Here is a 25535-nt window from a genome sequence, read left to right on the forward strand (position 1 = left end):
GCCAGCCCAACTTAAAAAGACACTTTTGGGACACGCTTCACCCACAGGAGCAGCACATAGTGCTGTTCCACGAGAAGACATTACCTTTTCTGATAGAGCTTCTTCTAAGGTTGCTAGCGCTGTGTCTGTGTTACTAGAATCCGTCTGCAATGACTTCACTCTGTCTTTTAGATTAGTTAGTTGTTTGTCCTTGTCCCTAAGTTGTTCCTGTAGATTTTCAATCTGAAAATAAAAAGAGATCATAATATTCGTCAACCTTGTCTTAACACTCAAACAGGGACTTGGGTGCTAGGATCAGTTGAATGTATACATATCGCACATATGATACACATGCCTCAGTATACTGCCAAGTTTTTACACGGTATAATACCAACAGTGTTTAACTTCTGTCCTTTCCATTTTGTTATAGGGAAAATCTCAGCGCAGTCAAGTATTTTATTATTTAAATATTTTCTGATATTAATCACTTCAGTTTAAGGTACTGCATTATCTCAGTAATTCAAAGTATGCGCGGAATCACCCCTTTACATTATCCTAGTTGCAATAAGAAGGACAAAGAAAGGGAGAGGCAAAGCGAGTTCAGCGAGCGAGGAATAAGAAAGATGAGAACCTACCTGTCTAAAAACCTCTCCTGCCACGATGCCCTGCTGTAAAGGAAACTCACCTGGACAGAGATCAGGATGGTTATATTTCAAAAAGCCAGACCCAGAAACAAAAAAACCCAAACAACCCGAAAGCCCAAAGGCCACCATTTCCGTGCACTTTCTTCATCTCCATGAAGATTTAGGGTATGTCACGCTATTTTGGACATGAACGCTGCTTTAAACAGGTCTATTTCTTCCTCTAGCAAGCATTTAAACATACTGCTAAGGCACCTATAAACACACTGGTTTGTTAAACAGGCCATGATTTATAGCGGTTAAGTCAGAAAGGTTTTGCGCAAACAACTGGCCACAGGACCACGTGGATTTTGGAAGCAAACCTGAATAAAAGCACCCAGCTTCCGATTGTCACAGCGGTCTCCTCCTGTGGCTGTAAGGCACCGCGACCTCCTGGGCCTAACGCAGAGAGGACGCATGGTATGTCATTCCTGTAAACCTTACTGATTGCCTGCCAGAAGAATCGACCTCCCTGCGTCCTGTGCTCTCAGTGCCACTCACTGGTATGCCACTGGCATAAAACCAGCATTTGTTCCATAATACTGAGCACAAATACACAGTAACCAGAAAGTTAACTAGTCTTATTATTTTAGTATGCCACTTTATGTAATACAAGGAAATATGCCTAAATCCATAAGGTATCATTTGTTCAAAACTGGTCTTAAATATGCTGTGAAAATGAGACAAATTATTACTGTCAACAGAGCTTCAAATTCTCATCATCAGGGATTCTACACTTCGGATCACATTCTGTTGCTACTAAAATGAATGAAGTTTTGCTCTTCATTTCATAAAGTAATGTAATTTTTCTCATGGCCAATGTCACTTCCATTTAGAGCAATTCAGATTTTAACAGAAGCAGGATCCTCCATAATTACTGTTAAACTGTATTTAAAGATTCTTTTACAAACCTGAAGCTGAATTCAATGCATGTGCAGCTCCGCAGAAGTCAACAGTTATGTCAATAAAAATTTGGTCTCCGTACGCAAAAATGTACCTTGCACACTTTGATTTGGGCCATACTTTGGTAAAAATTCTCCTCTTACTCCATTATACGTGTGCAGGAAAAAAAACCTGAAGTTAAGTTTTGACATCATATATATCTGTAATTAACAAATCATAAAACCCACAGTCCAGCTGTGCGCGCTGTATACAGTTTGTTCAAATAAATTTAAATTTTAAAAGAACTTCAATGGAAATTAAAGTAAAATACAATTGGAAAGTAAATTTGGAGGAGCACATTCCAATTAGAAGTTCTTTATAACAGTATGGCAAATACAAGTATTGTAACTTTCTTCTTTTCTATATACGTAGTTTGGTACGTCAGACTCCTGCTACGGGCCAAAGATTCCACTTGCTCTGTAAAGTATAAAATACTAAGGTAACTATAGGAAGGGTTTTTGGGAAGACCTGACATAGAATAGCTCACTCTTGTAAACGACCTCGCGTAATATTTTTCTTGGTGTGTGTATTTTATACAGATACAGAAATAAGATACATGTGTTAATGAGTTAAGAACTTTTTACTTTATGGCATGCGTATTAGTCACATCTAAAATTACATTAATGGGCATTCAGAGGACTGCACACTACGTTTCTGTCTTTACTTCATCCAAGTACTAACGATTCCAACAACTACCTCATGACACCCTGTGGAATACGTACGCAATTGCACGTTTCAGCTCCACCAAAATAAAGTCTCAAGCAAAAAGGAAATAAAGCGGGAGAGAGAACATCGCTTGCGTGTTCTTTGAAACAAAGTTAAGATCTGGTCCTTTATTATCATCAGCTTGACCTACCGATTCTAGGCACCCTAAATTAAAGTACTTATTTCCTATGCACAGTGCTTATCTGAATTCCACAGCATTTACACGATTTCCTTCCTTTTAAAACTAATTTAAAATATGATCCAACCCTTAACCAAGAAAACATGTTCTAAAATTATTCAGCATTTACAAAATTCTTTTCTCAGAGGTAAAAAGAACAGGCAGCAAATTAAAAACATCCCCATTGAATCACAACTACTCTAAAATAAGTCATTCAATGCGCAGTCCACAGATAAAATAAGAGGAAAGGATCTGATTATTCTTCTATTTGTGCTATATAAATCTGAAGGAAATACTTTGATGGGAACAGGACCACACTGGGGTATGTGAAAGGAGAATCAGTACTGCAGAGTGTGTGTTTGCTGGTTGGGATGGGCACGGGATTAGCAAAGATCTGCTAATGCAGACAAGATTTTATGAGCAGTCAGTCACAGAGTTCTCCCAAAAATATTACAGGAGGCAAAGAGATTGAGCAGTCTCACAGGCTAAAATCTCGGAACACAAGATATGATTTAGTTCCTTCTCAGTTTGTTAAACCCAGCGAACAACAAACCCTCTGGTAACCTCTGTCATTACCCAACATACATTTGGGTACGGGCGTATATATAAGGATACAATTTTATTGCTGAATAATGACTGACTTTTGAGCATGCCCGAATTCCATTTATGACAAGGACTGTTAAGACTTTCTTAATCCTCAAGCACTTATATTTTTATCTGGTAGGAAATTACTTACGGTGTAGTTTTGTCAACATTTCATTCTTACCTCTGTAAGCTGCTATGTCCCTGTGCCACGAGCTGCATGAGAACAACCTGTTCCGTTCTTTCCCTATTTCAGAAAGCATGTATGTTCCCGGGGCTTAAGACAGACTTCATTCCTTTTTAGAAAACAATAGCCTTACAGATAAATGTCTTTCCTATGAGGCATGCTGTCAATAAACTGCAAGTGCTAATCTTGCCACTTTTTGGCGACGGTCTCAGGAATGCTTCTTAAATACTCAAGGGATTACATTAAATCTCGCCCACAGACAGACTTTAAAATCCTACAGTAACCCACGTTCTCAAAAGAAAATTACTTTCATTATCAAAATTAAGGTACTGTACTCTGGAATTTGCAAGAAAATTAGATAATCAAAGAAAATGTTCCATGCTATAACAATTTGCCTTTAGAGATACGCATTAAAGTATTAAGAGAGTCTAAGATGGTGGAAGAGAGAATTTATCAGAGACTTCCTAGGCCTCGCTAGTGAAACCATAAAGCCATATACCTAAACTTAGCTCCGTATATTTTCCTCTCTGCTCTGTATTTGAGTTTTGAATAACTCAGACAACAAGTATTTTGCAGCACTGGCTTTTTTAATCCTAAAATTCATTTTGCTCTATTCTAAATTTCTCTAGGCAGAACTCTGAGATTTGTTTCATATTAAAACACAGGTCGTATTTGTTCCAGTGAAGTGGATCAATAATATAAAATGAGTTTAATTCAAAGTTGAAACACAGGTGAGGAAACAACTTTTGTATTTATCATTTTCATTCTTTCAAAAAAAAAAAAAATTAATACTTTAAGAAAACCAATTCTACTGAACAATTTCCCAAGTACTGTAACATTCTACTTTAAACACTTAATGGAATTTCGAGAAAAAGACATTTAATAAACAACAGTATTCATCCAACATGAGCATTAACTATGACTACTTTAAACCTTAGTGCTTATTCTCAGACTTTAGCTGCCGCCTCATAGATACACATAACAAAAGACAAAAAACTGTAACTATTAATCGAAACAGAAAAATTAGTTAGGGATAGTTCAAATGAAATACTCTAAATGTCTACTTACACACTATTTATTTTTATTAGTAAGACTCATGATAAATATTCTGTCTCATATGGTCCTTTTCAGACACATCTCAGTAGATCCCAAAACATGAAACCAGCTTTGGTAGTGACTCAGTAGAACAGCTATATCTGCAGATGTCCTAACAGCTCCCTTCGTTTATGTGTGTGTGTGTGTGCAAGCATAATTTGTAATGAAATACCCATCCTTAGTCTGAATGACCAGTTAGAAAGAAAAAACTGGAATAATTTTTCCCTACCATAACTGTAAAAATATTACCACCTGAAAGCTCAATATACAGCGGTATAGTTTTTGGAAAGCACTACCGATTTTTAGCCAGAAATTTTTAATGAATGATGTACAGTTATTAAATATCAAGTCAAAGTATTTCAAAAACTACATTAACAGGTTTGACAGCAGCTATTTGAGATTTCAGCCTGTGGGGCAAGAGGGGGAAGCTATGGCTCCGTAGCTCTCCACTAGCATTCATGATACAACCTAAATACATTTTTCAGTTTAAGCAGGATTTCGGTTACTGAAATGAGTTCATCGAAGGGCAACTTCTGCTTCAACTGTTTGACATTGCAGAGTTGCCTTTTGTTTTGAAAGAGACTAGCCCCAAAGTGCTTCACCATTCGGTACCGCTACCTTTCATTTTGCTTTTCTTCCTTTCAGGTAGGTAGACAGACAAGCATTAATCAGGGATATTTTTTCCAAAAGTCAAAATACATATACATTTAGATTCTAAAAATTAAAATGAATGTTATACTGAAAAATTAACTATAAAACTCTTTAAAATATTGTAAAACGGGGTTTTGCTGTTTGCAACTAAATATATTTATTAAAGTGTAAGATTTGCACTGATCTTTGGCTTTACCAAGGTAATTGGAAAAAAGCTCGCTAATCTTCTCGTGATGTGATAAAATACTCTTGGATTTCATAAGCAGTTCCAATAGCTACGAAAACGCTTGGTTATTTCTCAACAGAATAAAGCTTTTTACCCATAGTTGCCTATTGCACAATATGTTCTCAATGTAACGTATTTCCAGAGTGCCTTCCTGGTACTACTTTCCAAAGTTATATTTGCCAAACTGGAGTAATACAGCAGCATTGTACTTACTTCCGATTACAACACACCCCATGGTTCAATAATCTCTTTTAGCTTTAGATTCTTTCATTATTTTGCCCCACAAGACTTCCTTAAACATCAGAGCTTTTAGATGGCCCAAAGCATATGACCAGCTCAGTCCCACCCTGGCAGTATGATAGTGGATTACTAAATCAGAGACAGTAAAGGTATTTGCAAAGCTGTCCGTAAATTTTGCATAACCCTTTAGGTTATGCAAAACAACATGTCCAACCACGGATACGGCGTCTGCCCGAGGGGAAAGCAGTCTCCAAGTCAATGGTCTGTAAGGTTTTTGCAAGCCGACTGATCTGTCTGAATGGTCTTTACCTCACGCTTCCTTCAGGACTGCAGTTCGAAGCAGCCAGTGCAGCTGCACAGGGACTGTCCCAAAGGAGCTAATGAGGCAAGTGCTGCTTCAGACATCAGCCCTCACATTCACCCGATGACAAGAGCAATAGAGAAGTGGCATGGGCCAGTAATTACCCATTGCTGCCTTCCCCACTCACATAATCCAAGCAGGAAAGAAAATAATCCTGCAGAATTGTACTCTACTTGACAAGCGTAAAAAAAAAAAAAACAAACCACGCCAACGCCAGAAAAAGACATAAGACCATCATAAGAAACCAGAAAAAAAGGTAAACAGAGTATTGTTCCTGCAGTATGCTTACATTGTTTCCCTCCGAAGTTACAGCATTTCTATACAACACATTTTCTGCTTCTTCAAGCTCATTGAGTTCTTCCCGTTAAGCTTACACAGTTGATCAGATTAACACTGTGGTTTGAAAACTTACTTTTATGGTTGTTCATTATTCTTATACCATCAAAGACTTTTTTTTTTTTTTTTACCTACTCCATTTACATTATTGAGAAGCACCTGGTCATGGCCCTTTTATCCAATATAACAGAATCATCTTCCCTGTTGCCTTGTTTGAAGTGGCTAATCTTTACATGCGAGCTTGTCTCTAAGAAAGCAGCGAGCGCTTTGGGCCAGGAGAATGGTACTTTATACAGTGGTGAAGCAAAATAAGGCTTCCAATTCTAATTGGTGTCTTCACAGAAATACTGCAATATAAAGCAATACATCATTTCACTAATGAAAGCGAAACATTTTTTCTCAGTGAAATCAATTCATCTCTATTTTTCATCACATTTGTTGGGTAATGTTATCGCGTTATTTATTGTATTAATGTACATGATGCCATTTTAAAACAATTCTGTATAAAATAGCTCCAATAAAACAACACAAGCCAATAACTTCCCTAAGACATACCTTTCTCTGTACTTACAAAACGCTACCCAGTATTAACACTGCCAACCAAGAACTTTGGGGAAACTATACCCCATGGATTTATGCTGCCCCTTGCAATATGCACTGCCATGATAAGTAAGCCAAGTGTACCAGTTCATAGCGAACAAATGTCAAATCTTGGGATGACATACTAAGTTTGACTAATTTCCTTAGGCAAGGCTCTGTGTAAAGACAGCCGTGAAAGACTGCATGAGAACTTGATCTCTGCCTTGCTCAGTGTCTAGAACAAATTCTCTTTAAAAAACAAGCACTGTGAATTCAGCTGAAATTCTGAGCTAGAGAGAAGAGTGCTTGCTTCGTGTTTGTTACCACCTGTATTCCAGGACTATCTAAGATTTTATGAAAGCTAGTCACTCACGTATTTATCTCCTATTTCTTGTTAACCTGCCAAAACTGTCGCTAACGTACTAAATAAAGCATTAAAATGCATACTGCAAATTAACCCACATAAAAAGTTAACAGAAAAAAATGGATATAATGGAGATGCATATGATACGTTTGCACCTGGTATGAAATAACGCAGAAAACAGAGGGCATCTTGTTTTTGTTTATTCACAAGCAACAACTTCTGAAGCTGAATGTGGAAAATTACAGTAGTGTCAACAGGACGCGAGACAGGGATTACCAACTGCGTGCGCTCTTCAAAAGCAATAAGCTGTGCAGTGTCTATGGCTAACTCCTTACGTGACTGAATAAGGAAGGAAAATACCGACTATACTAGCACTAGAGAGAAAGTGGACATGCAAGATGAGAGACATAGGTGACATCACGCCTCTAAGAGAGAGAGTTGGAAATTATAACAAATATGCAAACAAAGACCAGTACTTTGGATGAAAAAACAATGCTCTTATTACTGAACACTAAAGCTGTAGTGGAAACCAAACGTAAATAAAATACCAAACAAAACCAAGAGTTTATACAGACGCTGACATCTGGAGATGAGAATTTTCAAGGAATGAAGAAAAAAAGGACAGGAGATGGGAAGGGAGAGGTATAAGAGCTATGAAGAAGCAACTAAACATTGGCAGCAGCATCAAACACAAAAGAAAAAGTAAAGGGCAGTTTTGATTTGATCAGAAGGACCAACATTATATACCTAATTACAACCAGGTCAAAAAATATTTCTAAGAAAAAAGAGAGAAATGGTGTATTCAAGCCTTCTTGGGATTAAATTTACTTCTACTTCAAGATATACATAACTTTCTTTGTATGAACAAAACTAAAACCTACCACCCAAACAGAGAACTAAAATAATTTCAAAGTCAGCATGCATGTGTTTTTGAAAACTGAAGTGTGAAATATTTCAGCCACTTCCACCACTGTGCCATCAAATGCCTTTACTGCAAAAAATTGATATCATCGTCTCTGCACGAGAGACACTCAACAAAAGACTGCCCAGAAAAAAATACCAAATGGATGCATAAATTTCTGACAACCGTGAAGCTAAAAACGAGAAGAAGATGGCATCACCAGAAGTGGCTCTCTCATCAATAAACTCACAAGCCTGTCACCAGAACTCTACCCATTCTTCTGTTTCACGCTGAATTCCCTACTAGCCCCAGCACGGCCTCCAGGAGGGAGCAGAATGACCAGGACAGGGTACTCCTCTGCTTGCGGATGTCATACTTGCTGGTCGAGTTATTAGGAATGGTAGCAAGCTCTGCGTAAATATCTTTCATATCTTTTCCTCTCAAACTGCAAAGTTGAGATATTTTCAAAGCCATTAATGAGAATTCAGATACTTATTTTCTGACGTGGCTTTCAGTTTTGATTTGCTTTTTTCCTTCATTTTAAAGAAATTAATAAGGCTGAAAATTACATATACAATTTTTGTACCTAGGTTAACAGTTGGACTCGATGATCTTAAGGGTCTTTTCCAACCTAAATGATTCTACGATTCTATGAAATATTAATAATTGGCCCCAATATTTAACTGGTATTCTGGAAAGGGAAAATAGAAGAATTCATATTTTTGTTTATATTTTTGTATTTTTACAATGTCTGAAGTATAGTATGACTGCAGTAATATATTGAACTTGATTGCAAATGCTTTATCAGAACTCCATAAAATAATAGGGAAACTCATTTCTTACATTTCCTTTTCCCATTAGTTGATAACTAAATGAACTGTTCTCAAAATTCCGTCATACTTCACAGGTACGGTAACCAGAAAAGAATTAAGGTCTTCACAGATTTGCCGTACCTGAAGCTCACTTTCCACCAAAGCTCTACAAAGAAAATTTCAGCCCTTGAGCTCCTCTTAGCTGCCACAACAAACATCTGAACAGGACTAATAATTGCTTTTGTACTGTAACTTACTACCAGTGTTTTGTCAGGTGGGCTTACACCAAATCTCTGTCCTAAGGAGCAAGTGATTTAGGAATACAGGGGTATTTTAAGGTCTAGAAGACATTCTTCCTACTAAACAGTTTAGTCCCCTACGGTCGCTCTGTCTGTCCATCCATGCGACAGTCCGCTCAACAGATTCCCCACAGCACGGCTGGAGAGATGCAAAGAACAAAAAGGATGTGAGTAATGAAGACATGAAACTTGCACTGATACCAAGCTTCTGTACAGATGTTACAGAGTAATTAAACCCTCCTAAAGTAGGCTGAGGAAAGCAAATAAGTCAGGGGTAGAATCAAGAGATCTACTCACACAATGTGGAAGTATTTCCCATGTCATTATATGTTCTTTACGATTCTGTTCGTTAAACGTATGGCCTATCAACTACGTATTAGTAAAATCTTAAGGAAAACAGTACAGAAGCATAAGGTATCATTATGGTATCTAAGAAAAATCCAGCAGGATTGGAAGTTTACCTAAAGAAAAAAGAAAATATATGTGCCCCTTAATTTGGGACAGAAAAAAGGAGTAAGAAGGAAAAGAACCTATTAACTGTTGATCACTAAGAAAATGTGTATCATTGACTGGGAATATGCAGCCACATTCTCTGGTCAGTAGCTGCAATAAAGGGCTATTACATGCGACTAAAAAAAAATGTTGTTATTCTATAATTGGAAACATCAGCCTACTAGCGCATGTACACGTACATGTAGAAACTGAGAGCATCCTATTGCATCAATAAATAGAAGTAAACGCAACTAAAACCGGGGATCAAAAGTGATAAGTATCTTTGCTTCTTCCTCTTCCAAAACAAGCATGTTTGTTTGTTTTATTGTGCAATCACTGCAGGAAGCATTTCACCCGGTTTTACTTACTGTGAGATTCTAGGTTCCTTCCATAACGGGGGATTCAAATGTATGGGCAGCAGGAAGGATTCAGAGGAATCAACACGCATTAGGAAAGAAGGCGCGCGTGCCGAGTTTTCATACAGCGAGAAGAAAACTCCCCTAGGGCTGCTCAGGGAAGGGATCTGCCCTCGAGTCCGCTGATACTGTTACAGGGCTATAAAAGCAGGTCAGTGGGCAAACTGCGCCAAGAGGGGAGAAGGCTGTCACACAGAAAGGAGCTCCTGGGCTGAAAGCTTGGCTTCTGTTGCCAGACTCCAGCTGAGAAAGAGCTGGAACTTAATGCTAAAATTAACCTTCACCAGGAAGCTAGCCAAAAGAAGCCTGGGCTGATAATATCCACTTGTGTATCTGGAAATACTCAGTCTCTGTCTCCTTCTCTTCAGGGACCAATAAATTCTCAGAACAAAACAGCTTGACTCTTGGAATCTTCTACGCAGGACTCGCAGTCTTGTCAGACATCCACTGAAAAGTTTTTGCTCCATTATAGGTATTTATTGTGATATAATTCAAAATGCAATAGGTATTTTCCAGATAGTAAATATAATAATACAAAATGGACTAGCACATGATTCCAGTTATGACACAGGAAGAGGTGGACATTCATTCTTAACAAGCTAATGCTTCTTATAACAACGGTCTGTATATATTCAGGGCCAGATTTTCAAGCTGGGTTGGTTGGGTATGAATTCCTACCTCTCACAACGTTTTACATGTGACAGGGTAGTGAGTGATGGCTGAACTTTTTTTTGAAGTCTAGCCCAATTGCACATTGAGGGCACCTGAAAGTATGACCTGTATTACTTCTCCAAGCTAACCATGAAAAATCATACCTTGCTGCTCGATCCTACGTTTCAGGTATTTGAAGACATCTGACAATTTGTTACTCGTGGCCAGTTTTGTATTATTTGGTATAGGTGCATATAAAATAGGATATGTTAGCCTACACAAGGATTTTTCAAGAAGATATCGCATGAAGAACTGTTACGCTATGTAGCATGCAAGCCAGAGAAGTACATGTACTCTAATGTAAACTCACACGTAGAGAAAAGCTGCTTTGGTGTACTTACACTTTTAATACAAATCATTTCAGATGGACAGCGACAGACCTTTTAGTTTGTATCTTGTCATTCCTATAATGTCTGTATCAATTGGGAAGACTTGGGGGCCTCTGCCCAGATTAAAAAATTGCAGTAGGTCTCAAAAAAGGTTAACAGATGGTGGGAAGAGAGAGGCAGCAGACAAGTTGTACAGAGAAGTGTTGGGCAACAGGGAATACTGCAAAGGGAAGGTACGGAGGAAATACGGGTAAGAATCGGCACCTCAAGAGCTGCAGAACGAGAGCCAGCTAGGCAGTGGTGCGGGAGGTCTGCCAGAGCAATCAACATAGAGAAATCAATACGCTGGATAGCAGGAATGGGAAGGAGCACAAGAAAAAAAAGAAAGGGAAAAAAACCAAAACCCACCAAAAAAGCCCCAACGCAGATGTGTATGTTGTGTGCATTATTTTAAAATACACAAATATATAAAGGGATATATATAAAAAAAAAATAGAAGAATAACATAACCTTTAAAATAGATGACCGATCTGTTCTGAAACAGATTTACATTTTTGTATCCAAAGTATCACAAGAAAGAAGCTAAAAAGCATATTACCTCAGTTTAAATAAGATTATTTCACTTGACACTATGTTATAAAAGTCAATGTAGTTATTAAAGAGCAATATAGCCCTGATAAATTAATGAGAAGCATTCATAAATGAAAACAAGGCAGTAAAACAGAAACAATCTCCATCAGTAAAAGACTAAAAAGAGTTTAGAAAAATAACAGAAGGAATGATTTACCATAATTTATCCTGAGTTATGATGTTACATACTTAGGAAAACTATTAAGATAGGAAAACAGACAGACATCCAGAAAAAAGATTTCTTTTTAATTACAGAAAAGAGCCATCATCTAGAATTCGGAATAAGAGGCAGAAACCTTACAAACGGTGCTTCATTTCAAAGTGAAAAGGTTGAGCAGGTTGTGGTGCAGGGAGGCTGGAAGCCTGGCTTCATCCCTAGAGAAAATGCAATGTTTTCAGTCACTGTGAGAATCTCCTCCAAATGCTGCTTGTGGGCAGCGGAAGGCACTAGGATACCCTGCGATCCTCTGCAGGGCTGTGGCCTGTGTTACACCTAGCGCTGAAAACCTGGGGTAACTGAATTTCCCTTCCCATTTCAAGGCTATCCAGTCACTCAACAGATCTCCTCGTCAGTCTGATTTCAAGCTACTCATTTGCTAGGTTCTACACTCTCCAAAATAATTTCTCCTCTTTTGTGGTATTTATAACTTCAGAATGTTAGAATAAAAAACTAAGCTCTATTAGTTTCAGCCAGATACCTGTCCCTCTCAGGCCTCCGACTGTTCCTATTGTCTGACTCACATTCACATCATTGTTCTGACAGGGAGATGTCTGAAATCAAGCATGGTTTTGCGGGTGGGATGATACAAAGGCCACGTAGAGAGAGGTTATCTTTTGTTCTGCTACCCAGTATTTCTGCAGACAAAAATATTGGCAATTTTTACTACCACACCCCATTGCAAATACTGTTCTAAACTGGTATTATAATCGGTCCCTTCAACCTTCTGGCATTAACGCTCCAAATCTCTTTTTCAGGCTTGTCACCATTTCTTTTTCCCTATCTGCATTTAAACTGGTTTTTTTCCTAACTGAAATACTGAGGAATTTTTTCTAAACGAAAATATTGAAAAAGGCCATATCTGAGATAAAAATCTGGCTTCTCACTCCAAGGAAGTTCCCCTCATCTTAACTGCAGTTGCCCATTTATCCTTTTTCATACTTCTTCAAACAACTTCAGTTGTCAATCAATGCTGGAAATTTTTTTTATTACCTGAAGGATTTTTTTTAACTTTTACTCTTGCTCTCTTATGTTCGTTCTTTCCATATTGACTCCAGAGCTATGGTTCATCATAAAATATTTCTAGCCCAGAAAGACACTGCTCCATTGCGATATCATATACATCTACGTGGACAATCCAGTTAAAGAATTAACATCAAATTTGAACTCTAGCATAATCTGTAATCTCCTAGTTTTTCTTGCCTTTTTTCATATACTTTTAATTTATGTACATATGCATTGTAACACTTTCAGAATATCTGTTTTGCTTTTACTAACATCGCTGTATATTTCTATTGATGGCTTAGGGTTACCATTTAAACCACCAGCTTGAGTCAAAGAAAAGAATACCTTTATTTCCTTTCCTGGAAAGTTTAAGGGGATATTTAACATGCTTTGTAAGATTTGAATTTGAAACTCAATACATCTCTCATTTAAGCAACTCCTATAGTTTCTACTCCAATGAAAAGCTATAAATGATACAAGAGTCTAGACAAAAGCAAAATAAACGCACATTTAAACATCACGCTGCTCTACAGGACAGTGTAACAATTGTGAGCATAGCAAATGTCTAACATCTACTGCAGCACGCTACAACTGATTTTGTTAGAAGACTCTGGCCATAAATTACATTTTCACAGCAATTATATGTCTTCTTATATTGATAGTCTCATAACATGCCTTTTACATAGAACTGTATGACGATATTAAACATACTTGGTACGAAGACTTCAGAAGTATAGACTTCACTTGAGAGTCAGAATTCACTTGAGGGTGCATGTACACTTCATTTGATTGTTCCAGAACATAGAGAACTCTCAGTATCCTTTCTTTAATTCAGAGACTTTCAGATAAGCGTACTGCTCTTAATTCTAACTGATAAATTGATTGTATGAAACTTATAAATCGCAGACATTTCACACCTGAAGGGAAAAAAGTGTAAGTACAGTTCTCGAAAACTGCTCTGTCATCTTTAATCCTTAAGTACCTACCTCTTCCTACAGTCTTAAGAAATTATTTCAGAGATTTCCAATATTCTTGTATTCCCCGGTTTTCCTGTGAAATATCCTAAATAATAATATAATACTTCATCAAAATCAACAGCGGGAAAACATTAAACTTTATCCTTCCTTACTCTCAGAGGTTGAAGAGGGAGGAGGGAAGCCCTAAAAATGGAAAATTATTTGAAATGGCGGGGGGATCTATAATAGCAAAAATTTTTACATTGAAAGTAAAAATAACAGGTCTGCCCCCTAGCTACTATAAATAAAGGATGGCTACAGGAATTCACTACAGCTATGTTGATTTGTACTAGAAGAGCATCCTGCCCTTAGGAATTGCATTCAAGAGCTTGGCACAGAGAATCCAGTTTCACACGGCGCTATTTTGTAGGAGTTTCTTTAAGTGCCAGTGGTAAAAAGTAGGAAAGAAACTGTAACAGTGGAGCTTAAACAGATAGGCAGGAATTAATTAGAAATAATAATACCCTTTGTATTGGAAAGTTTCCTGTTAGCTCCCTGGTTACAGAGGGCATCTATATTCATATATAAGGGACAGCGTAATGACTTTACATGAAAGAAAGGCTTTGCAGAAGGATAACGTATCTCCCTGCCCCCTTCTTTTAAAGATGTCTTTTCTTAATCATTCTAAATTAACATATGGTCAATGTACATAGGTTTATATCAATTAAAGAGTTAAAGTGTTCAAAATGTTGTTCATCAGAGAACTAAGATTCTTGTTACTATGAGAGGTAATTTAATATTCGCACTATAGCTGCATGAAAGACAATGCACATATTAAGTTTCACCATTAGTTACTGCAGGCCAGACACAGCCTTTCTACGTATAAACTATCAAAGCACCATTAAACTTAAACTGAAATGTTAAACGCAGCATCTTGGATGTCTTTAATCAACATCTGCTGCACAGTTTAGATTTTCTATAGCAGCAAAGGTAACACCGCAACGCTTTCATACAAATGTCGGAATGGGAAGTAGAAATAATCTGAAGTAGTTCTATGTTTAAGACAGTTTGCTTTTGGTATGAAAAAATGTCCTTTCTTTTTTTTTTAATCTTTCACTGAATTTGCTTCATCATGAATCCCCTCCTAAAAATCAGCAGGTTTGTATGTATAACTTGGCCTCATTCTAATATCATCAACCATAAAAAATAAAGAAAAATTATTATTCAGTAGATCTATGAGACAGAAATACTTTTTTCCCCAGCCCAGTTTTTCATTAGGTCACTGATGCCTAATTGGGATCTGTTAATCAATGTAGCCATCCTTATTCATTTGGCTTGCTTCATTTTTTTCATGTCTTGGAAAAGCCTTGATGAAAGGGTCCATGAAGAACCCTCGTTGTCCCTTTGGCCAGTAGAGGGAAATTCATTGTAATGTCCTGAAGATGCATTTGGAGGTCACCTCTTACTGCAATGTCAGTGGCACTGACCTCATGCTATACTAAAACTGACAACACGCTTGTAATATTTTTTTCTCTGATGTCTATTTCTTTGCTTTTTATGCCAGATATTTAAAATTTTGTCTTAAAGAATTACATAGGACAGTGCGAAGTTTCGGCAACTGTCCGATGCCGTTGTCTCTCCCATAGCGTTAAGCCCGTGTAGCTCCACGTTCACTTCTGTTACTACCTGAAACATGTGCCCCTCTCCACGGTGGGCTTTGACAGACACTAGATAAAGCCTTCAGAAGAGCAGCCAGTTAGGAGTTTTCGGTTAAGAACACTTGGAAGTCCTTCAGAGATGACGGCTATATCAAAATACATTACACAGATTGACTCATTTATCTGTGTAGTTCTGCAAGCATTAGAAGTATTACAGAACTCAGTTTTTGTCAGGCTTTCTCCTCAAGAACATGTGCTTAACTTTAACTGTAAAATTCTTTTTAAAAATTTGAGCATTGCTTAACACTGACACTGCAATGGTCTGACAGCACTTTCATTTTCAGTGTCTCTCACTCAGAAGATGACAGACACTACTAACGGTCTGGACGTCTTAAATGACTGAATGATGGCCAGCTCAATGCTAAACACTGTCAGACAGAGGGAAGAGCTTATTCCAGAACTAAGCATATAGAGCGGTTATTTTCTGCTCTACTCAGAGAATTCTCATCTTAGCATTAGTACGAAAAGTTAATCGGGTATTCTGCAAAAAGTACCTGAAAACTTAAGCAAAAACGAGCAAACCTTCCTGTTCTGTTCCTGTGCCTTTTTGGGGTTTGGGTTTTTTTTAACAGGTTTTGCAGCACAACACTCAAGGCACAGCGATAACCACTGACTGCAGCCCTGCCCATCCTCCCCCCCCCCCCCCCCCCCAGATCCCCTCTCAAACCCCCCCAGATTTAGCCCTTACTGAGAAATATGTCCTGCAGCATGAATTGTAGCACAGGTCTCAATAAGAAGAAGATACGTTTGTCAGCATTAAACACGGCTATCAGCATTAGGATCTGCCCGAAGAAGGAGACATGCTCCTGCCTTGCCAAAGGGAGGCAGCTCACCCGGGCGACGGGACGAGCCGGTGCAGTTTGCCGTCCCGCCTGCAGCTAGCTGTCTGCGAGGCGGCTCTTCGTCCCCCTCCCCAGAGCTGGAACGGCTTACAGGGACTCCTGGAAGATGGTGCAATTCATACACTTCGAGGCAGAGGCTGAGTTATATTGCATTTCATAAAATGACAGTATACAAAAATTAGTAACAATTAAAGAGTGATAACAGTGAAAACTGCCGAACATGTAAAACGTCATGCAAGAAATCATGTTTTGTAAATCTAACACAGCTTACAAGTCTAGCTCCCATGGATAGTTCGCAGGGATGATCTCTTCTGCAACTAAATTAGCGAACTCCTGTTTTCTATTACCTTCCTATGGAGTCTAGAGTCTATACTTTGAAGTTCTTCGCATTTGTTCAGCTGCTTACTATCACATCCACCTCCTGACATGCAAAAACTCTGAAACTCTCAAAAGTCATGGATTGTTTTTTTTTAAATAAACATTCAAATCAAGCTATTTATGGCTCCCATGACAGCCACAACAAAAATCCAGACTTAACCATAGATTAAGATTTTGGGAGAGGTCACAGCAGGTATTTCACTCAAATTTAAAATGTGCTTTTACGTACTCTCAATCCTGTCTCTATCAACAAGCAGCTGCTTTAAGACACATAGTTTACAAATTCACGTGGACCTTTAGCAGCTTCTCACCCTCAGTCCAGATCGGCAGTAGACGCCGCGGAGAGCAACGTGCCGCAGTCCCCACGGCGTACAGTCACCTTGGCGCGGGGTTAAACACAGAGCAACAAAGGACTCTGCGCCTGTCTGGGGACATGAATGGAGATTTCTGCTGTCAAATCAATGCATCTCTTCAGCAATAAATATAGTGGGCCTGATTTTTCTCCCAGATAAATAAGGGTTTACACTGGCATAATTACCTTTAGTAAATTTACTGCAGATTTATTCCTAAGTGAATGGCAAATAGGCCCAATATTTCTTCCACATATAAAAGATTACACAATGTTATGCCATTTTTCTTTTTACTTTCCAAGAACTGCTTTACTCCATTCTCTTCATTTCACTTTGATCTTAGCACTGTGCCTGGCTAGGCGTTAAAAATTAAAGTCAGGTGTGCTAGAGGGAAGTGAATTAGATTCAGATTCCATTCTAAAGTTGGATTTCTTCTACTCATATTCAAACATACCACTGCCGATTCTACCACCAAGAAACACATACTACTTGGCAACAAGAAAATTATCAAAGCAATCTGACCAAATTGGCACCACTAGCTCTGGCTACAGCTGGTAACAATAATATGAAGGGAGAAGTATGAAGATAACAATTCCCATTTATTGTTACCATTAAACTTATCTGTATGCGTACTCTTAAGCCTTTGAACTTCATGCTTTCATAGAGCCAATAAGAGCTCCACTCAAAGGTGAGGGGTGATGCTTTCCCAAAAGCGATAAAATATCCAATTTACTAAGGTATTAGAGTCTCTAGTCACAGACTGCTCAGTCAGACGGACAGCAATGGAATACCACCAGGAAAGCACGACTGCCAACATCAAGGAGCTCTAGCAATGCATAAATTAAGGGGTTTGATTCTATGCCAACAAAAGAGGAGAAATGTAATATACTACAAAATTGGTAAAAACCAACTGCTAATGTATAAGTCTGCTTTTTATATTTATTAGGAAATGTTTCTTTTTATTTCCAGGTATAACAAACTTGGATATACATTAGGTCAAGCTGAGTTGCGGACCAACTGTAACTGCCTATCCTAGCGAGGAGATGAACAAGGGCAGTGGGATCTACTTTCTTATTTCAGGATAAGGTCAGGATGGTTTATCACATTAACAAGTTATTCAGTCACTATATTGCTAAATATTTCATGCTTCAGACTATGACAAAACCATTAATCTCTCAGTCAAAATAGGCTCAAAATCATACATAAAATGTACCATTTCTGAAGCACTCAAGATTTAAAATTGTCCTCTTGTGGATTTTACTGCATATAATTAACAAGCTGATTAACTTATTTTCCTAGGAAGCATTTCATAAAACTATGATTCGCCATTTTCTAGCAATTTTTAGCTAAAATATGCTAAAAAGGAATAAGGATCATTAATAAAAACCTGGTAGCAACACATTTGAAACAGTGTCCTATAACCACGATACAGAATCACACAGACCATTGATTTAGATTCAATATTTATCATTATACTTTGCACAGAGGCAATGTTAGTAAACTTTGAACTGTGCCTGAGGCTTAGTTTTAATACACCAAATTCCAGTATGAATGGTGCATTAGTTCAAATGAAAACAAATAAATAATATCCAAGTATTTTGTGTGCTCAATTTGGTAAATAACATCCTCACTGCATCTGAGCAGGAAGCAATTACAGCTTTGAAATACTTCTAGCATTAACAAAAGTCTCCCCAAACCAGTAGCATCAAGAGCTGCTCCTGCTACGCACGTAGCAGTAAGAAGCATACATAACATCTCCCAATATACTGGCCTGACAGGGTGCACAGTTCCCGGCTTCACAAAGGATTACGTTGAAGGTAACAACTTATGTATCCCAAAGGATAAAGAGATGAGTTAAACATCTCTACCCATACTGGTGCAATCACAGTTATGCCGTGTAAACGAAATATGATATACAGAATAAAACAACTGTTGTTTTAGTTAAAATACTAATTGGCAACATATTCCCAGCTTGCCACCTTATATATTCTGAAGCTAGAGCTATGCTTTTAACATACATGTATTTATTCTACTGCAGAGTATGTCTAAAATGGTTATCTAATCCAGCGGGTCTAAATTTTGGAGCCTGGCAGAGAGTACTTCCTATACTCAGCTACAACAGACACGGAGAAATGGCTGCCGATGCAGAGAGGCAGCTGCAGCGCGTTCCTGTGATCCCCCTTTCCAATGTCTGCGTCAGTCAGAAAAGGTGAGAAGCCACCCAACGTCCTTTGTCCCTACCACAAATCAGTCACCTGGAGCATGGGGCTTCAAAGAGCTTTCGAAAAAAAGATTAGCATGAAAATAAGACATACGAGCCTTTGGGGTTTGTGCAGAACTTGGTTCCATGGGCTACTTTTTGAAGGATCTGATTTTGTGTCATTTAAATGAGCTGTCGAGGATTCAATGGTAAACGGCTGGCAGGTATAGAACCAGCCGCATCTGTCCTGTTGAGGCAGGTAGGAAACAGGCTGCCACTCAAAGGCGCGTTCCAAGAGCAGCGAACCACATGAGTACACGCTCTGTCAGCAGCTGAAAATTCAAAAAAAGTCAGGATAGTTCTCTAATGTAAAATTATTCTCAATTACATTTATAACACTCTCCCTTATCTTTTTAAATTCCAATTAGCAGACTTTATTACATTTCTTGGAAGACTATTTCACAGAAAAATGTATTTCTTTTCTTAAGCAATTCTGATCCTCCCTCTTTCTTTTTCGGATATATAAGTAGTCATCCATTTCCCAAAATAATTCCATGGTGTTCTTCTGCACCTCCCAAATATGACAACTTCTGCTTTCTTTTTGCCCAGTCACACTATACAGAATTTAGCTCTTTCACACTTCAAAAGAAATTTCCTGCAACTCGATTGAAAAGAAAATATTACTCTTCACACAGCTTAAAATTCCCAGCATGCGAGTTGGCTGCTTTCTCGGCATGAATAAAACTTAGGATCTTATTTAAAGATAACGTTGTTAATTAGTATTGACATTTCGGAGCTGAATGGCAGCTTCCTTCCTCGCCAAGAGCACTGCTGTCACTCCAGCAGTATGAAACCCTTACGTAAGTACCTCATTCAGCTCAGTCCTACTTTGCAAATGGCATACTGGTTTTAAGAGCACTTGTGTATGCTACATATAGCCCGAGTCCTGAACTGTTCAGTTCTCTTCATTTGAGCTGTGTGACGAACCCTCACAAAACTAGCGAGCATAACTTGATCGGGAGCAACTTACATTATATACACTGAAGGATTTATCTTTCAAATTCTAAATGCATGGGATCTACACACACACATTTACTATTTCCCAAAAAGTGATCTTTTTTTAATCTCTCATTTATATATTGTACCACATCATATTTTAGATCTTATAACTGATCACCTCCTTTCTGTATATATAACTACATTTAGAAAGTTAATGTATTAGTTAATAATGTATGTAGTAATAGTATCATACTAGTGCTAAAAACCACACAAACATAGATATATGACAGCATCTCTTCAATGCACTTATTTCAGCCTATTTCTTCAAATAACTAGTACTTTTTTCACTTTCACTAACAATCTCTTTCCTGATAGCTCCCAAATGAATTAAATGATATATCCAAAATGCTCAGTTTTCCATAGGTGGCATGCAAAGGCAGCCAAATTATTATTTTTAACTTTTAGGATTTTAAAATACAATCAGGATTTTCAAACATGCAAGCAAACAGGTTCCTTTATCACCTGTTCAGAGATGTATATTACTGGTACATCATCCAGACTAGTTTGACCAACTGCAGGTGGACCCTCTTTCTTGAAAAACTGCATACATGTTGCTTCTTGTAATATTTTCTGACAAGTGAAGGCCATCATAAGAATAGATGCTTCCCCCTCATATTGAGGGAATAATTAGTGTAAACTAAGACAGGCTTGCAATTTCAGCTGCTTATACTGAAACCTAGTGACACTTCTGAATTCTTCCAAACACCTGGTACCAAACATCTCCAGCCACTTCATTAATTTGTCAGCTGTCATCAATAAAGAGGAGACCTGCTTAGACATGGTTATTATGAGAAGATCTCCAAACAACTTTAACACCAAGACCAGGTGCAGTCAATATTTCTGCACTTACTTGAGGGTCCATAATTTACAATATACCTGATATTCAAAAATTACCATGTTTACAGAATTGGCATTAGATAAAACAGGTTTTAGATTTTGTAATCTCATGAAACTTCATTTGAGGAATTCAGTGATTTTCTCCTATAAAGGTAAGTGCTTACTTTCAAATAGGTCAGTAAGCAGAAGCATGTAAATCCAACTATTCTCCTTTTGAAGTGTAGACTTGAACAAAAGCAGCAGTAGCAAGCAAATTATCGGGAGCCAGGGGGACCAACAAAATGCTGGGCTTCTAGCTTCAGTGGGTAGCAAATTCATTGGAAAAGACAGTAGATTCAATCACAGACTGAAAACTTTATAATGATCATGGATTTCAAGGTGCAAGGACTTACCTAAACTCATAGCTATGGTTTTGGGCTGGATGATCATTCAGGCTGGTTTCACTAAGTGTACATATATTAAGTCACATATTTCCAGTGACCTTTTATAACCTGTAAAAACTTAGAAGTATAGTATGTTACAAAGAATGGGAAATTAAAGAGGCTAAAGGAAAGTGGAGTTAAGACCACTGCCTCTGCTCTTAACAGCATTGTTCTCAGTGTCCCAGTGCACAGGCCCAGAGCGTCCAAACAGCTGCACTGGTTAGGCTTACGTTTTTTCTATATTTTTCAGATAGCCTTGATGCGTACCTCATGCAAAGTTTAAGGGTCCCAAGGCTGCATTTTATTGTGCAGAATCACTGAGGATCCGTTTTTTTGACAACAATTGGGATCAATAACACCGCCACCCTGGATGAACAATTGGCTACATTCAGTTCAATCTCACTTTCAGACTGCTTTATCTGAATAACCTAACATGATTTGGCAAAGCTGCAAGCATAAGCAGCCAACAAAGTACAATTTTCTAATACTCAGTACACTGAATGCTGTACCTTTACAGTGGGCATATATTATTAGAAGAAACATTTCTTAACATAATACACAAGTCAATAGTCACCATAGCAGCTTTGAAACACCAAAACTTTCATGTTACACCGGAATGACTCCCTATTTTTTTTTTTTTTAACACTGGTAATGCGCAGTCAGAACATTGGTCTGCCTTACAGAACAACTCCTTAGTTCAGAATTTGTTGCCTCACTCCAGAAATACAATAGAACTCTGATTTGGCAATTGCAAAGCCCCAGTTCACATAACAGTCTACTTACAGTGTTCTGATAGAATTCGACAAAGTTAATAATGTCCTTCATCATGCCATCATGACCCCTTTCATGATTATGAAAATGTGCTCCCAACTGATTAAACCATAAAAAAAAAAAAAATCAAAGGCATCTTATATCAGCAATGTGCTTGCACTTTCGACTTGCTAAGGTCAAACGAAAGAAATTGGTCTCTTAGGTCTTCCTGGACCATTCTGGGTTCAGAAGTTTCAATTTCAGTGATGCTCTCAGCCAGGATTCCTGCATCAAGAAATAATACTGATGCAAATTGCTAAGCACAAGAAGTAGGGCTCATTTGTTTACACTACCATACTCTTCGTCTGACCGTATGTAAATATCCTCTTTTTCAGAACACAGCTAACAGTAATGCATACAATTAATTGTACAACACATTTTAATTTAACATGAACTGGACAATATCACCTAGTGTGCACAGTCCAGCCACTCCACGTACAGATTCCAATTATTACATGAGAGCTAAGACTTTATGACATTTCCTACAAATGCTAATTAGCTGGTAGGTTAGGGCCCTCAGTCATCTAGCACTTCATCAATCACAAAGCTTAAACTATTAAAGATGGAAACTGTAACATTTTAGATGAAAAGTTATGTTGCAAGTCAAAGTAGAATATTATATTAGCCCCCTTTACATGGTGTTCTTTTATAATAGTCCCCAGAAAAGAATTTCCACAAGCTGTTGTCCTAATGTGATCCAGGTCTACATCCTCCGCGCTGTTCTTGTCTCAACAGCTACTGTTTTCAACACCGAGACTCATACTTCAGAGTATATAATTGTTTTTTAAAATATCTACAGGTTCCTAGAGGACAAAATACACCAGGTATAGCGCTGTATAAAAGAGAAAATTTGGGAGCAAAAAGGAACACGAAAGAATCATCATCCAGTTCAGCGCTTCTGCCCTTCAGCCTACAACTTGGCCATATTCATGGAGCTTGCACGTTCTGGTAAGAAATACATAAAGATTTCTGAGGTCTGCCCCTCTGCATGCTAAACTGACAGATATGAGGTGTAAGACTAGCTTTGCCAGGTTAAACAAGGCTATTAAAACAGCATACCCAACTTTACTGGCACTAAAATGGAACAGTGGTGCCAAAGATTCTAAAAGAAAGAAATATTAAGTAATATTGCACCTCTGACATTGACATAAGTTTATTATTACTCCATGCCAATCTACCTTGATCCAAATCTTCTAAATGCGTGCTGTTCCAGTGCTGGGCCTCCCTTAAGCCCGCAAATTATACTGAATAGCGTAGCGGTTTGTCAATTTGGTCAAAAATTACACCAAACCCACTGCCTGGAAGGACAATGCATCATTAGCTCATTATCTAGCCCATTACTTTTTTCTGCAACATATTGCCTTATGTGTGTTCCTGTGCCATCCCGTGGGACTCACCCCAGCCGTTTTGTTGCCAGTGTTTTTGTTTCTTCCACACATTTGGTAGGGAGCCCTCAACAGCTCTCCCGTCCTCCAAGTATAACAGCTATCCAGAAAGGAGAAGAAACAGCTCCAGCTTTGAAAAGGAGCTTTTCTGCTTTGGGTTTGGTTTCCTTTGTATTTTTCAACATGGCAGATAACAGTAATGTTACACAAGAGAAAGAACAGAGAATTAGAAATTGCATCTTTCCAGGTTACATATTCCTTCCTACTCAGTTTCAGGTTATTACTGACCGAAATATTTTTAAGCACTGTATACAAATTCGTCCTTCTTCAATTACTTGAATACAATCATTAAACAAATATTATTTTAGGCTGAGTGAAGCACTTCAGGCAGAGTGGAGAGAGATGTAGCCATCTATCTTGTATCAACAAATGAAGGTACTAAAATAACTGGTTATTCACAAGTCCTCATATCAAAAGTAAATAAAAATGCACAGACAAGCATTATAATATTACAGTCAGAAGAATCTAATGTCTAGAGAGAACTTAGGAAGAAGAACTAGAAGCAATTCCTTCACTTTCAGAAGGGTTTTCATGAGAGTCGGACGGCAACCAGGGCAGTGCCCTGAAAGAAGGCCTACAAAGGCAGGACAATCCACTCGCGGGCCCGGCGACTGTTCCGCCCCCCAAGTGTCGTATGAACCGGCCCGTGCTGCTTTCCACCCACTGAATGCTCCACATACACGTGCACAGTGAGCACAAATTAGTTTCTAAGTGCTCAACACGCAAATGTCTGGCTGCCATCACTTGAAGTGAAAACGAGAGTGGAAGAAGTGGCCAAAAGGTCGGAAAAGATGAGCAAAACTGGAGGAATGCAAGAGGCACGTGCAATCCAGCAAGGAGTAAAGGATAAAAGCAAAATTAGATTCAAGTAAAGGAAAAAATTACTGCAGTCAATATATATTAAATACTTTTCCATCAAAATTTATTCTTATATAGGGTTGCTATTGGGAAGGTATGTTGTCAAAACTGGAAAGAAAAGAAGTACATCAGACAATCTTTTTCTTAAAGCACAGCAGCCACTACTAGACTATCTGAAAATCCCTGAAAAGTGACTGTTCAAAAATATTACAATAAGAATACTACAGCACTAGGAATTACTACTATACATAGTCCAACATATTTCTGAAGTAACACATGACTGAATGAACAATCTGCCTGTGGTCAAAAAGGAGCTGTGCTCCCTTTGCCTTTGACAGAACATAAAGGCTGTATGAGGTATGAATGCCCTGGGACACGTTAGTTCATGTAGTGAGGATAAAATTGTCTAGAACAGAAAGGCACTAATGCCAGGAAAGCTTCTTGGAAAAAAGTAGACAGACACTGACGGTCTTCCCTTCTACATGCAGGTATCGTGGTCCAGAGATGAGATTGCACCTGCTGCCAAGGACGCTGGGGTGCTCCAGGAGGCTAACCATGAGAAGGCATGACCTCATAAGCACCGTCAAAATGAAGGTGAACACTTGGGTTGACTAGACAAGTGGATTATTAATTTTTCCAGATGAATTTAAAAGCCTGGATTTCCATTGGTGACATACAGAATTTTCTACTTCAGAATTGTACACCAGACACATGAAAAGTAAACACTGAAAGCATCCTTTATA

The 25535-nt window shown here is 38.2% G+C and overlaps 1 protein-coding gene across 4 annotated transcripts in view; it reads right to left on the reverse strand.

Moving 5' to 3' along the window:
• The window catches only part of ERC2 (ELKS/RAB6-interacting/CAST family member 2), a 531140-nt gene that overhangs the window by 319011 nt on the left and 186594 nt on the right, over positions 1-25535 (reverse strand). For all 4 annotated transcript variants that reach the window (XM_087745272.1, XM_087745274.1, XM_087745271.1 and 1 more), the window contains one exon: positions 85-222. In XM_087745272.1, the coding sequence (XP_087601398.1) occupies positions 85-222 (138 nt within the window). The remainder of the gene's footprint in view (positions 1-84; positions 223-25535) is intronic.

This window comes from Nipponia nippon, unplaced genomic scaffold, assembly GCF_047370975.1.
Source record: "Nipponia nippon isolate SJK-2023a ecotype South Korea unplaced genomic scaffold, ASM4737097v1 scaffold_9, whole genome shotgun sequence".
Lineage (NCBI taxonomy): Eukaryota > Metazoa > Chordata > Aves > Pelecaniformes > Threskiornithidae > Nipponia > Nipponia nippon.